Consider the following 13,977-nt stretch of genomic DNA (forward strand, 5'->3'; position numbering starts at 1 on the left):
GGCTCTGCGGGCAGCGGGGGGCGGTGCCGGGGCGGGCACCGGGGCGGGGGGGGGCAGGGCCAGCCCGGCTCCGTGCGGATCCGCACGCTCCGCGGCCGCCGCCCGCTCGCTCGCAGCACGTAGGCGCCGCTTAAAGGGGCAACGCGGCGGCCAGGCGCCTCCCGTGCCGGGCGGGCTGCGGCCGGCGGCGGCGCCACCGGGGCGGGGCTGGCGGGGCGGGGGCGGGGGCGGGACTTGGCCGGCGCTCCCGCCTCGCCGCGGGCCCCCGAGGACGCGGCCGGTGCCCTTTTAAGAGACGGGCCGCCGGTGCCGGCGGTTTTATTTACATGGGGGCTCGCGGGCGTCACGTGACCGGCAGGGCGGCGGGGGCTGAGCGCGGCGGCACCCGCGGGGCCATGGCGTGCGCCGGAGACGACGGTCCGTGGGGCGGTGGGAGCCGCGGGTGGGCTGGCCTGCACCGGGAGGCCGGGTCCGGGGGGAGGGCACCGGGGTCCCGGGCGGGCCGGCGTGCGCGGGGGAGCCGGGCCAACGGGGATCCCACGTGGGCTGGCGGGCGCCGGGGGCTGGGGGTCAGGGGGTACCCCGGGAGTCCCGAGCGGGCTTGAGGTGCGCCGGGGAGCGGGGGCGGGGGCGAGCCCAGGCGGGAGTCCCGGGTGGGCTGGGGCGCGCCGGGGGGTCCGGGGCGGGGGAAGCCCGGAGCTCACGGGTGGGGGCTGGGGTACGCTGCAGGGGCCGATTCCGTGGGGGTCCCACGTGGGCTGATGGGCACCGGGGCAAGGTTGGATCGGTGGGAGGTTGATGGGGGCCGGGACAGGGCTGGATCGGGGGGAGGGGGGCTGATGGGGGCCGGGGCAGAGGTGGTGTGGGGGGGGGGTCGCTGGGGAGTGTGACACGCTGAGGAGCAGCCCTGGGTGGGGAGGGGCGCCCAGGACGTCCCGGGTCAGAGACCACACTCGGTGGTCCCGGGGCAGCGGTGCGGGGAGCACCTGGGCCAGGCCAGAGCGGGAGCCAAGGAGGCAGAGCGGGTGGGCGGCCAGGCTGGTGCTGGGCTGACGGCCCCTCCAGGCTCCTGGGTGGAGCTGCGGTGTGGCCCAGGGTGCCCCGAGCCTGTGCCCTCGCGGTTCTCCTCCTGCCACGCCGACATAGAGCAGATGCTGCTGGAGGCCCAGCTGGAGACGGAGAGTGGTGACTGGTGAGTGCTGAGCGGGAACCCGGGCCCCTGGAGCCCTGCCTGGCTAGGGCGGGTGGTGCAGGCTTGCTGACCGACGGGGTTGTGTTTGCAGCGCCATGCTCATGCTGGGCTCCCCAGCCTGGGATGACAACGGAGCCAGCCAGGCGAGTGAGCAGCCTGGGAAGAGTGAGCTGCTCCCTTCCTGCAGCCAGCCCCAGCCGGGCTGCCCCCACCCCCGACAGGTAAGAATGCTGCCCCCTCCATGCTGCGCCCTGAGGGCTGTGCCAGCTGTGCCCCTGATCTAACCTGCCCCACACCCCCTTTTAGCGGGATGTGCCAGAGGAAGCCGAGCGGAGGGAGCGACGCCTGCCTGCATCCCTTGGCTGGACCTGTGCCCACCACCCTCAGCATCTGTCTCCAAAGTAAGGCCCGTGCCACCCGTTCTCTGCCCTTGCTGTCTGCCTCGGTGCCACTGCCCTGCTGCCTCCATCCCCTCCTGCTGTACTCTGCCCTCTTCCCTCATGCCCCCTTTAACCATGCATTTTTCCCAGGGAGTTTGCCTTTGTGTGCTCCCCCCAGCCAGTGCTGTGGAGCCTGCAGGGAGGTGCAGTGGGGAGAAAGAAGAGACTTTTCAGTTCAGAGCTGCTGCTGCTCTTCATCCCCTCGCTGCTGCTCAGCCACGTGCTGACCTTGGGACTGGGGTGAGTTTCTGACGGGCCTGACCTGTGCTGCCAAGTGGTCTTGGCCAGAACCGACCCCTTGGGCACAGGCAGGGTGAGCCCCATGCTGCTGGGTGGCTGTGCAGTCTGGAGCTGTTCCGGGGGCCTCTGGCTGCCCCGACGCAGGGGGCTGCCCCTGTGGGGCGTGGGGGGGGTGCTTCTGAATTTGGACTGCTTGCCCTTGGGTGCTGTTCTGCACCGCTTCTCCCAGAAGCCACAGCCCTCTCCATGGCTGCTGCCTGCTCCCCGCACTACTGGCTCGCTGAGGCCTGGCAGGCTGTCCCCACGCAGGTGCCTTACCATCGCTCTCTTCAACCCAGGATCTACATTGGGAAGCGGCTGGCAGCCTCCTCGGCAAACCCGCTGTGAAGAATGGGGCTCAGCGAGAGATGGGTGGCTCCACTGCCCCTTGCCTCCGCTCAGTGCATGGAGGGAGCCCAGGCACCAGCGCAGCCCAGCTGCTCCCAGACTTCGTGTTTGCGGCACGAGGCGCCGTCTCCCCTTGTCCCTTCTTTAGGCCCAGCCTAGGGAGCTGACACTACTCTCCCTCGTAGACAGGAACCCACCGATGGCAGCTCCCAGCTGCAGGCAGCCCCTGCCCTCCCCACCCCTTGGTTATGGGTCCAGGTTCCTCCTCTTTAACACAAGACTGTAAATACAACTCCTGAGCCTGCAACACTACGTGCGAATAAAGAGCCCTGTGCCAGCTTGGGAGGCAGAGCAGCATCCTGACAGTCACCGTGCCAGACCTGGCCCAGCCTGGCCAGGGGAGAGCAAGCCTGCTCCCCGGCAGTGTTGGGGTCCCGTGGGCTTTCTCTGCAGAAGAACAAGTGTGTGCACTGTGGGGTGCTGGGGCATGGTGCTGGGGTGGTGCCTGGCTGCGAGGGGCACCTGCTTGGGCTGTGCGTGAATAGGAGTGCGCGCTGCGGCTGATACAGGGGTTTCAGCCCCACTGCAGGGTGTCTGGCTGAGGCGTTAGTCCTTTATTAGCGGGCCGTGGCCTGCTGCAGCGGGGAGGCAGGGCCAGGGCCCAGCGTGGCTAGCCGAGGCAGCAGCACCAGCCTGGCGCAGGCAGGGCTGCGAGGGCAGATACCAGCAGGAGAGCTGGCACTGCGGAGCATGACGCTGCCCAGGCCCACTGGCAGGCCTGGCTGGCTCCCGTGTGGTCACAGTGCTGCAGGATGGAGGGGGCGGCTGAGTGACTGGAGCAGCCCTGGGGGGAAAGGAGGGGAGGGGAGGGAAGAGCTCGGCAGATGCTGCTGGGACAGTGGCCTGTTGCCTTGTGTGTGGTGTGGTCTGGGGGGGAGGGAGGAAGGTCCTCTTCACCACAGTGCAGCCGCACTGCTGGAGGGGCTGCGTGGGTGGGAGCTCCACACAGCTCTGCCTGGGAGAGACGTCCTGGCACAGGCTGGCACCTGGCTGCTCCACTCAGCGGGAAGGTGAGCCCGGCCTGGCGGCTGATGCAGAGCAGTGGGCCAAGGAAGTGTCTGGGGGACAGGTGGGTCCCAGCCCAGGTGGGCACCTGGAGGGTGGGAATAGCCAGACCTGGCAGGACACAGGCTGGGGGTGCCCTGTGCCACCCTGGGTATGAGGGCACACGGGGAGTCCCCTGGCTGTGCAGGATGCTTCTGGTGTAAATACTGCAAGAGACGTGGGCGAGGGGTGGTCCAGCAGTCGAGAACCAGGCAGGGCAGTGCACACAGCAGCCAGGCGGGAGCAGGGGCACCCTGGGCATCTCCATCCCGTGGGCAGGGGTGGCCACGGGCTCAGAGCTGTGACATTCTCTTGGACTTTGGTGGCGGAGGCGGCGGCAACTTCAGGCCTTTTCCTTCTGCTGTCGGCGATGTGGATGCCTGCGAGCAGAGGGCAGTTAGCGAGGGGGCGGCGGGGGGGGCGGGGGCCGGGGCCCGGGGCCAGGCGGTACCTTTCCTCCAGCTGCGCTGTCGCTCTGCTCCAGGAACGCCTCGTACACGGTGGGGCTGATCTTGTGGGGCAGCGGCAGGACCTTGCTGGCACTCTTCACGCGGCCGCCGAAGCCGGTGGGAGATGGGGAAAGCCCTGCGCAGGCAGGGGAGGGGGCTGGGCGGGTGGGCCAGCTTGGGGGTTGTCCTAGGCTGCCAGGGCCAGCACTTGTGCCTGCGGGAGCACGGCTGTGCTTTCGGTACCCAGTGCTCCCCGCCTGCTCCCAGCTGAAAGATGTGCCTGTGCCATTGTGGAAATGGGGCAGGGGGCTGAGGGCACCTGTGCTGGGGTGCAGAGCTGGGGCTGCTGCTACCTGCACTGCTGGGGTGGGGGCACAGCCCTGCTCACAGATACAAGGGCTGGATGCTGCTGGGGGTGTAGGGGCTAGGGAAAGTCCCCCCCACTACCATGCTAGGGGCCAGGGGGGGTGCTGGAAAGGCACCCTGAGCCAGCAGCCGTGGTGGGGAGTACCTGCAGTGCTGGGCTGAGCACCAGCAGCATCTCGGCTTGGTGGGGGCTGTTTCCCATGGGAGCTGCCCAGGCTGCTCTCGCTCATGTTGTGGGAGAATCTCCTCTTCTCATCCTGGGGCACAGAGGGGGGGCTCAGTGCCTCACAGGGGGCAGGCTGCACCACAGCGCCCATAGCCCCAGGAGCACAGCAGCCTCTGGCAGGCTGTGATGCTCCTGCAGCACCCTGCCCGCAGCACCCTGCCCACAGCACCGGTCTCTAGCCTTGTGCCCCGCCAGCCTCCACTCCTACCATCAGCTGGCTGTGCCCTACAGTGGGGGCTGCCACCAGCCCCACAAGGGGTCCTGTCCATCCTGGGGCCTGGTACTGCTACCGGGGCCAGGGTCTCCAGGTGCAGCAGAATGCCTGGGGGGGAGCACAAGGCGGGCCCTGGAGTGGAGAGGAGGCACCAGGGCTGTGCTGAACATCACCTTGGGCTCTGGCAGCTCCGAGATGGACTGGCACAGGTCCTGCCGCCGGTACCCGAAGAAGGTGCTGGAGCGGTTCTCCTTACGCTCACTCCTGCGGTCCTCGCTCTCGGAGGTGCGAGGGGCAGGCTTTGGGGTCGAGGGTACCTCCATGCTGTGGAGTAACTGCAGCTGGTGAGGGAGGGTCAGGGACATGGGGAGCTGGGCTACACCATGGGCCAGCCAGACCATGGCCAAGAGTGACCACCCTCAGCAGCGGATGCTTAGAGCAGGGTGAAACCAGCAAGACAAGCATGGATGGCTCAAGTGACTGCAGTGTCCAGGTGAGCCTGGGGCTGCACCGAGTGTCTCTGCTCTGTGCCATCCTCCCCAGGGTCAGAGCCACCATGGTGGCATGGCAGGACAGATCCCTGGGATGCAGCTTGGCCTAAAGGGAAACTAGGAGGGCAGTGGGCTGGGGAGGTGGGAGAGAAGCATATGGAGCAGAGGACAGTGAGGATAGCTCCATGGTAAAAAGCCAGCAGGGAGGGGTGAGGGCAGTGAGAGGGGGTGGCTTGGGGCCAACACGCCCCACCGCAGCACTTGCCTGTCTCCAGCATGGCTCAGCTGGTCCCAGTCAGGTCCCCAGGCCATGGACCGGGGTCGTCCACTCCGCTGGGCCTCAAAGCAGACCTGAGAGCACAAGGAGCCTGAGAGCGCAGGAGGGATGAGAGTGCAGAGCCTCTCCTCTCCTTCCTCCAGCTCAGGCAGGGGCAGCACTGCCCTCGCTGCCTGGTGCTGGATTTGTGCCAGTACTGGTCACCCAACAGCAGTGCCATCCTCTCACCCAGGGCAGGCAGAGACCCCAAGGTCACCCATGCACTGTGTGTTGCTGCTGCAGCTGCAGCCCCATCAAGCCGTTCCCTCCTGCCCCAGACCTGCACTACCTTGTCCAGTGTCATCCCCTGGGTGCCATGCACCACCCTGAAAGCCGTGGCTGGGCCTGCACCCTGCTTACCACCTTGGCACTCACCATCTCCCGCACCCCATACTGGTTCTCCACCTTGGCCCGCAGCTGCACGAAGCACTGCTCCATGCGCTCATGGAAGGGCCGCAGGTCCTCTGTCACCTTCCGCCCATGGATCCGGATCCCCTCTGCCAGCAGTGGGGTCTGCGGGAGAACAGGGACGGGTCTGCCTGGGCTGTGGGGCTCCCCTGGGACAGGGATGCTGGGCACTTGGTGGCCCGGGGCAGCTGTCCCCTCTGGCTGCTGGAGGGATGCTGCAAACTGTACCTGCCAGGCGATCAGGTCCTTCAGCTTCTCGATGTTCCTCTCGTCCTCAGGGTGCTCCTGCAGGTAGGACTCCTGGAAAAAAGCCTGCAATGCCCCCCCCCCAAGTCCCGCTGATGGTCTGGCTCGGCTCCGTGTAGGCAGGGGACAGCACTAAGCAGTACCAGTGCTTGCGGTCACCAGCCCCGAGAGTACCCGCGCTGGCTCCAGTGCGGCACCCACACATCCTCACCGTCTCGTACTTGGCGAAGCCACCCATGACAGCAGGGTCCACGATGCCGTTGAGCAGCATGGAGAGGGGATTGATGGGCAGGCTGGGGTCATTCTGGTGCCGGTTGATCTCGCTCATAATTTTCTCATTTGTTTTCATCATGGTCTCAATGGCATTTTCCAGGGGGGAGATGATGGTCTGTGCCCAGGGAGGGAGGGAAGGTCAGCAGCCAGCTGACCCAGCGACCTTTCCATCCTGGTTAGGGTGGTCTCTCCCTGGCCCCGCAGGAGAGAGGCCCTGGGGTTGCACATCTCACCCCACGAAGCCCCTCAGACCCCTGGCACCGGCTGCCTGGAGCTGAGCGGAGGGCTCATGGGGCAAACATTGGAAGTGCTGGTCACCAGCTGCAAGCCCAGGCTGCTGGCAGCGTTGGTCCTGCCAGCAAGAGGCTGCAAGCCCGGTGAGGGACGTGTGGCAGCAGCGAGCTTATGGGAAACCCAGGGAAACCTCATTGTCCTCACTGGGCAGGGGCAGCCGTGCAACATGCAACAGCGGCGTGTGCAGCCCAAGCACTGCAGCAGGCGCGTGTGTGGCAGCACTCACGCAGCTGTACAGCCCCTGTGCTCTGCAACAGCCCAGCTAGGGACTTCACATGCCTTCACTGCTGTAGCACATGAAACACCCTGGGCTTTGGCCAAGAACTCCCTCTGACAGAGGTGTAAAAACCACACGTGGAGCTGTTGTCAGCAATGCCAGAAGTAGCAGCGGTCTGCTGAAACTCCCCCTGCGCCTCTGCCGCTCCCCACACGTGGTCTCCTGCTTCCCACAGAGATGTGTCCCGGCAGGTGAGCCACACCAACCACTGCCTGTCACCAGGTTGATGCTACCAGCACCAGTCAGTGCCCTGAGTGCTGGGAGGGTCTCTGTGCCCAGTGTCAACAGAGAAACCCTTCCCTGTGACCTGGGGACGTGGCCTGGGATGGTGTTCCCACGTGGCACTGACCTGAGATCAGCCCTGGAGCTGTGGCATGGGGGGCTAAGGTGGTGCCAGAGGGGGGGTTATCCCTGCTGCTTGGTGGGGGTGATAGCTGAGGGAAGGGGGCCATGCCCACAACCCGCTCTGCAGGCAGAGGGTGCATGTGGGAGCTGGGTCTGCTGTGCCACAGGTGCACTGGGCCACACACCTGAGGGACCATGGCAGAAAGCTAGGAGTTGTGGGGTCTGGGGGCTCGAGCGCTGGGTGGGCTGGATGGAGTTTGCACTGAGTGCAGAGACTGAGGGGGTGCAGGATCTCAGCCGGGGCACCAGGCAGGACACGCTCCCCACAGCCTGGCTTGAGCTGCCAGAGCTTGGGAAGAGTGGAAGGGGCTGGGAGCAGCGCACTCCCCTCCCCTGGATCTGGGGTTTGCAACACTGCTCATGGAAGGGCTGCCCTGGGAGGGCCCCACTCCCCCCGCCCCCCACCCCCACCCCTGCTCCTCACCGTGGTGGTGGAGGTCACCGCAAACCAGCGTAGGATGCCAGGCAGGGGGTAGGCTGTTACAAAGGTTGTCCGCTCAATCCACATGGTCTGTGAGGAGGACAGCAGTCATCCCTCTGGCCTCCTCCCCATCACCCTGGGACACCCCTGGCTGCCCTGTGGGGCAGGGGGCTCCCACATCCCCTTCCCGTGGGCACAGGACCACCACCTTCCCCATCCCAGGAGTGGGTGACCCCTGTCTCTCCTGCATCCCCATTCTTCTGGACACCTGGCTCCTCACAGGGCTCCCCCCAGCTGTCCCCATCCCTCCCAGCCGGGGGTCTGGCAGCCCCCACCAGCACTCACTGCAAATTCATTGTCTGGATCCTTTGGGCCTTTCTTGAAGGGTCGTGAATAGCTGAACTTCTGGACATGGTTGGCTTTATAGAAACTGCAGGGGAGGGAAGGAGCAGAGCGTGGGAGAGGACCCCTGTTGTGTCCCCTCCCAGGGCGGGTGCACCCACTCTGCGCTGGGGCACTGACTTGGTGATCTGCTCCGGGATGCTCCGGTCCTTGAACCGGACCTTGGATTCCTCCACCGGCTGCACAGTGAAACACTGGATATCTGTGGGAGTGAAGGAGCCACAGGCACGCATCACAGCAGATGGGGGCTGCAGGGAAGAGGGGGTCCAGGGCCTGGAGCAGGGAGAACCCCAGGGGTGTGTGCAGGGCTGTGAGGGGAGGTGCTGTGGGATGCACACAGGAATGAGCCACCCTCCCAGCCCTGTCCCCATGCTCAGAGGATACACTGGCCTGGGGAGCCAGTGATGTCCTGGCCAGGTGGGGATGTGCTCTTCAGCTTCTCGGCACTGGGGAAGGGGCTCAGCAGCTGCATCTCGAAGTCCTCCCGGCGCTCGTACTCCTTGCCCCGGTAAATGAAGACCTTGTTCTGTGGGGGAGGAAGATAGCAGCCCATCCCAGTGCCCTGTGGAGCCCTCAGCTCTGTGCTCCAGCTGCAGCAAGCCTCAGTGCATTAGGGGGCATGCACTGACAAGGCCGAGCACCCAGCCAAGTGGGAGACCCCCCCTCTTGGAAAAAACATTTCCCCAAACCCAGAAACTGGAGGAAAAAAGAATTAAGGCACATGGAAAATAAGGAGGTGATTGGTGACAGCCAACACAGCTTGACTAAGGGCAAATCATGCCCAACAAATTTGGTGGCCTTCTACGATGGGGTTACAGCATTGGTGGATGAAGGAAGAGCAGCTGACATGATCTGCCTGGAGCTGTGCAAAGCATTTGACACTGTCCTGTACGACATCCTCGCCTCTAAACAGGAGAGACATGGATTTGATGGCTGGACCACTTGATGACTAAGGAATTGCCTGGGTGGTAAAAGTTGCGGTCAATGGCTCGACGTCCAAGTGGAGACCAGTGGCAAGTGCCATTTTCAAGGGTCAGGACTGGGACCGGCGCTGTTCAACAGTTTTGTGAATGACACGGACAGTGGGATCGAGTGCACCGTCAGCAAGTCTGCTGACACCAAGCTGCGTGCTGCGGTCAACATGCTGGAGGGAAGGGGTGCCATTCAGAAGGACCAGGACAAGCTTGAGAGGTAGGGCAACGACAACCTCATGAATTTCAACAAGGCCAAGTGCAAGGTCCTGCCTGTGGGTCGGGGCCATCCCAGGCACAAATACGGGCTGGGTGGAGAATGGATTGAGAGAGGCCCTGAGGAGAAAGACTTGGAGTGTTGGTTGGCAAGAAGGTCAGCACAACCTGGCAATGTGCACTTGCAGCCCAGAAAACCAGCTGAATCCTGGCCTGCATCACCAGCAGCGTGGCCAGCAGGTCCAGGGAGGGGATTCTCCCCCTCTGCTCCACTCTGGTGAGACCCCATCCTGCAGCACTGTATTCAGCTCCAGGCTCCCTAGCTAGATGGCCTTTAAGGTCCCTTCCAAGCCAAACGATTCTATAATAATGGATGGGCTGGCTCGGGCAGCCAGCACTCTGGAGGGAAGGTGGCTGGGCACACAGTGACTGGGGTCTGCGGATACAGAAACCATCCAGGAGAGAGCAAGGAGCCCTTGAAACCCACTGTGACCTCTGTGAAAATGATGCCACACGCACTCCAGCCCTGACAGTGGGGTAGGAAAATAAGGATGAACACACTGGATGGAAGAAGCCCACCAACATGTATCAGAGTGGATTAAAAAAACTAAGGAATGTAATAGGAGTGAATGGGAATGAAATACTTGGCTCTTGCCCAGAAAGACAAGCCCTGCCCTCACAGGTGGGTGCCAGGAGCATGTTGGCCAGCACAGGAAAAGGGAGAGATGCTGAGCAAGCCCGTGCCTACAGCACTGCTGTGCAGGGATGGGGAGAGGGTAGGGGGCTCCCGCAGTGACCCTGGAGGTACCTGAACCTGTTCATAAAGAGCACAGCTAGCACAGACCCATCTCTGCACCAGGCGTACAGTACGACACCCATCTGTGTGCAGCCCAGACACGCCATGGTGCAGGAATGCGTACCTGTGCACCACAACCCTGGAACAGCGCAGGTACAGCCATGCGCCAGGGATGGAGCAGATCCCACCTCACCATGGGCCACAGGGACAGCCCAGCAAGAGATACAGTGTCCCCATGCACCAAGGACACAGTTCAGGAGTGTGCGTTACAGAGAAGCACAACTTTCCCTGCCTTGCTTTTCTTCCCTAAGTCTGTCTCCAGCTGTTGGTGAACAGGGACCGCAACCCCTGCTGTTGCGAGAGTGAAGCTGCTGGGTTTGTCTGACTGTTCCCAACCCCTTCCCGCAAGCAGGGACAGAGGTGGCTGGCATGGAGCTGAGCACCGAGCGCCTCTGGGCAGGCAGCACAGGGAGGATGCCCACCAGCAAAGGCAAACCCACCTGGACCTGGCACCACCCGTGTCACCAGGCATGGCTGGGCGCCTGTGGGCAGCGGCACAGAGCAGAGGAGCTTTGGGACAGAGCCTGCCCCACCACACCGCTCATCCTTGGAGAAGGCTCAACGGGACAAGCTGCTGCCTTTGGGGCAGAGCGCATTCTGCTGGCAGAGCCAGATGGCACCACGGGGCCGCGGTGGTGCCTGCTGCCCCGCTGGCAGAACTGGCAGTGCCCACTGCACGTGCTGCATCACTACATGCTACGCTGCTAACGTGCGGCGTCTTGTTAGTTCATTCATAAGAAGGAGGCAGAGCTGGGGGATCCAACACACGCACAAACACACACACACACACACCCCTGCTGGGGCAGGGGCTGAGAGCCGGAGGGACAGCACCAGAGCCACCACCGCTCCCGGAGGGCTCCAGAGAAGGTAACAGGAACCTGGGGGAGCAGAGGCCCCCCACCCACCGGGGAGCTGCAGCTTCTCACTTCATGCTTTTTGTCCGCAGCCAAGACCCTGTGCTGACCCTGGCAAATCCCTGCCTCGAAAGCAGCATGCCGGAGCAGCTGGGTCTCGCAGACCCCGTGCCACAGCCCGCACCAAGCCAGGGCCAGGCAGCTCCCTCTGTGCCCTGCTCGTGTGTCCCTGGAGACACCCTTGTCCCAGCAGGCAGGGACCCCATGCTCTGCCCAACCCACTCCAGCTCTCCCAGCTGGGGACAGCCTGGCCAGAGCGCTCGGCCCTGGGGACCCAGCCATCACCAGCACCGCGGTGAGGGGCACAGCCCTGGCCTCGGGGCAGCCAGGGGCCACTTACCCGGAGGAAGGTGGGGAAGCCTTGCCCATAGTAGCCCACAGCGAAGTAGTCCGGGCTGGGCCGTAGCACCTTCAGGATCTTCTCATAGAACTTGGCTTCCCGCTGCTGCAGAGAGAGAGGAGCAGGAGTGGGGGGCTCTGCAGACCCCCGGTCCCTCCCCACGGCTCATGACACCCCAGCCTGTTCTGCTGGCAGCCACACCCTGCCCGGCCAGGCACTCACCAGGATGTCACTCAGCATCTCATAGTTGAAGACTTCACTCTCGTACTGCTCCGCCAGCTCCTTGCAGATATGAATGGCCTCCTCCCACATCTGCACAGATGGGGCCAGGGTGGAAGCCCCACAGTGCGGGGTGAGGCACTGGGGGCTTCTGGGGGGGTACCAGCCCCATCTGCAGGGGCACCCGCAGCCCTGCTCCTTAGTGAGGTGGGGGGGCTCTCCCTGTGCAAGCTGGTGGTCTGGCTGGGCACTGGTGGGCAGCAGCAGGATTTGGCTTCCCAACACCTCCAGCACCTGAGCCCCCTGGCCAAGACAAACCCCTCCGCCGGGGTGTCCCAGCTGCCGGGCCCCAGACAGTATGAGGGCTGGGGGCTGAGGCTGGGTGGGATAGGAAGGACAGCCATGACAGGTGGGCAGCTGTGGGGTGAACAACCCAGCCTGGGCTTGCTGCAGGACAGCTCCAGCCCCACCACAGCGGAGGGGAGAGTGGGTGGGCCGTGCTGAGGCTGGGGGCTCGGAGCAGGAGGCAGCTGTGGCTGGGGAGCCGGGCTTACCCTGGGTGAGGGGGGCTGCTGGGGCACACGGCCATGCTTACCTTGCCCTGGTCAAAGTAGTCGATGATCTGGTTGTAGAGAGCCTCTTTTAGCTGGCGCTGGGTGTGCAGGCTGGGGCTGTGCAAGCCCTGCATGGGGGCTGTGTTCGCCTCATCTGACCACTGTGCAGAAGCAGCAGGAGCCCATCACACTGAGCCCCTGCAGCCCCCCACGTCCCCCACAGCACCCCTGCCCCACCTTGAGGAGCCGGGCGTGCAGCAGCAGGGTGTAGGCTCCTTCCGTGTAGTTCTCGTAGCTGACGTGCAAGTCTTTCAGCTTGTACAGGTACCTGGGAGCAATGGTACCGTGTGCGGGGCACGACAGCCGGCATGGCTCAGGGGCCAGCCCCTGCTCCTCCAGCGGGGTATGTCCCCCACTGCTAGCCGGGGGGGCTGAGCTCCTGGCACTCTGCCCCTCCAGCCGTTTGGCCACCCCATCCCACCTGCCTGGGGCCAGGGTGGTGGCGGGCAGGTGAAGCTCAGGGTACTGTGACCCCCTCCCCCCAGGGCAATGCCGGTTTCCCTGGGGCTGCGCTCACCTGATGTACATGGCCTGGCGGTCAATCTCCTTGTAAAAGTTCTGGGGAAGAGCAGACGAAACCGTTTGAGTAGCCCCAGGAGGGGGCTCATGCCACAGCGCCCCCCCCTCCCCCCCCCCTTCCCATCCATCATGCCTTGCTCTGGGTCATGGTGCTGCCAGGACCATCCCCACGCAGGGACTGGGCTGCCCTGGGCAGCAGGGCGTTGCACAGTGCCTGCCAGCAAGCACCTCCCGGGGGACACCAGGTCTGGCACGCTGTACCCCGTCTCCACTGTGCCAGGAGCACCACAGCCCCTGGGGTATCGGGGGATGTGGGGCTGAGCCCTGCTGGCCCTGGGGAACTGGGGGCATGGGGCGGGTGCCCACCAGGAGGTTGACGGTGCAGCTCATGCTGTAGGTTTTGTTCTCATCATTCCTAACAGCCCGGTAGTCGAGGAGCCGCTCCAGGAGCCCAGTCACCAGCGCGACAAAGTTCTCCCCGGGCTTGGCCAGCTTGGGGTGTCTCTGGCAGCAGCTAAGCAGGCTGGGGAGGAGAGAAGGTCACAGGCCTCAGGCATGCTCAGCTCCACAACACTCCCACCACCCCCCCCCGGCTCACCTCCCCTGAGGTGCAGGGAGTTGGGAAGGGGAGGCAGGCCCCCCCAACGAGGGTCAAAAAGCGGCAGTCGGTGTGCAGTGAGACAGAGCGAGCCCCCCGCTGACCCCTACCAGGCACATCAGGCTCGGAGCAGAGACCTGACAGCTCCACCTGCACCGCACACAAATCCACAATGGGCACCACGGGGCAGGAACAAAGCCTGGGCAGGGCAGGGGCATCACCTGCAGCAGGGCAGGGGCAATTCCTGGGGAAGGGGCACTGCCAGGGGCAGGCTGGCTGGGGCAGATGTGGTGTGCAAGGGGCACGTGATGCTGCTGAGGCAGCAGCCTTCCTCCTCTCGGGCCCTGCTTCTCCAAGAGGCATGCCCTGGATCAGAGTACAGTGTGAGGAGGAGTGGGATGGCCAAGATTCAGCTGGGGCAGGAGGATGGCAGACAGCAAAGGGTTGTGCTCTAGAGAGAAGGTTGCAGGGGTGTCACCGCATACTCACATGCTCTCAAAAAGCTGCTTGTACTGCTCATCTCCCCGGCCGCCCTCCACCTCACTGTCCAGCTTGCGCAGGATCTCATCCTCAAACTGC

The 13,977-nt window shown here is 64.4% G+C and overlaps 2 protein-coding genes across 7 annotated transcripts in view; one reads left to right on the forward strand and one right to left on the reverse strand.

Moving 5' to 3' along the window:
• Positions 1-2: 2 nt before the first annotated feature.
• LOC308057073 (BCL2/adenovirus E1B 19 kDa protein-interacting protein 3-like) lies at positions 3-2,608 on the forward strand. 2 transcript variants are annotated; one of them, XM_080373251.1, is made up of 6 exons: positions 3-417; positions 1,066-1,192; positions 1,284-1,413; positions 1,499-1,593; positions 1,751-1,872; positions 2,211-2,228. In XM_080373251.1, the coding sequence occupies exons 1-5, from the start codon at positions 327-329 to the stop codon at positions 1,857-1,859; spliced, it is 552 nt and encodes a 183-aa protein (XP_080229377.1). In that variant the 5' UTR covers positions 3-326; the 3' UTR covers positions 1,860-1,872; positions 2,211-2,228. The 2 variants fall into 2 exon arrangements, with proteins under 2 accessions (XP_080229377.1, XP_080229376.1); XM_080373250.1 differs by having other exon boundaries at positions 40-417; positions 1,723-1,872; positions 2,211-2,608.
• A 244-nt stretch (positions 2,609-2,852) lies between these two features.
• LOC308056528 (dedicator of cytokinesis protein 2-like) overlaps positions 2,853-13,977 on the reverse strand; it is a 77,278-nt gene continuing 66,153 nt past the window's right edge. For 4 of the 5 annotated variants that reach the window (XM_080372086.1, XM_080372084.1, XM_080372085.1 and 1 more), the window contains 19 exons: positions 13,888-13,973; positions 13,167-13,323; positions 12,799-12,839; positions 12,459-12,549; positions 12,263-12,382; positions 11,671-11,760; positions 11,449-11,553; positions 8,536-8,677; positions 8,272-8,353; positions 8,095-8,179; positions 7,753-7,839; positions 6,291-6,467; positions 6,062-6,145; positions 5,801-5,938; positions 5,375-5,460; positions 4,792-4,942; positions 4,324-4,435; positions 3,815-3,948; positions 2,853-3,743 (listed from right to left, as the gene is read on the reverse strand). In XM_080372086.1, the coding sequence (XP_080228212.1) occupies positions 3,657-3,743; positions 3,815-3,948; positions 4,324-4,435; positions 4,792-4,942; positions 5,375-5,460; positions 5,801-5,938; positions 6,062-6,145; positions 6,291-6,467; positions 7,753-7,839; positions 8,095-8,179; positions 8,272-8,353; positions 8,536-8,677; positions 11,449-11,553; positions 11,671-11,760; positions 12,263-12,382; positions 12,459-12,549; positions 12,799-12,839; positions 13,167-13,323; positions 13,888-13,973 (2,055 nt within the window). In that variant the 3' untranslated portion in view covers positions 2,853-3,656. Of the gene's footprint in view, positions 3,744-3,814; positions 3,949-4,323; positions 4,436-4,791; positions 4,960-5,374; positions 5,461-5,800; positions 5,939-6,061; positions 6,146-6,290; positions 6,468-7,752; positions 7,840-8,094; positions 8,180-8,271; positions 8,354-8,535; positions 8,678-11,448; positions 11,554-11,670; positions 11,761-12,262; positions 12,383-12,458; positions 12,550-12,798; positions 12,840-13,166; positions 13,324-13,887; positions 13,974-13,977 lie in introns of those variants that run through there. The other variant, XR_013924862.1, reaches the window with a different exon arrangement.

The sequence above is a fragment of the Falco punctatus genome, assembly GCF_963210335.1.
Source record: "Falco punctatus genome assembly, chromosome: 1".
Lineage (NCBI taxonomy): Eukaryota > Metazoa > Chordata > Aves > Falconiformes > Falconidae > Falco > Falco punctatus.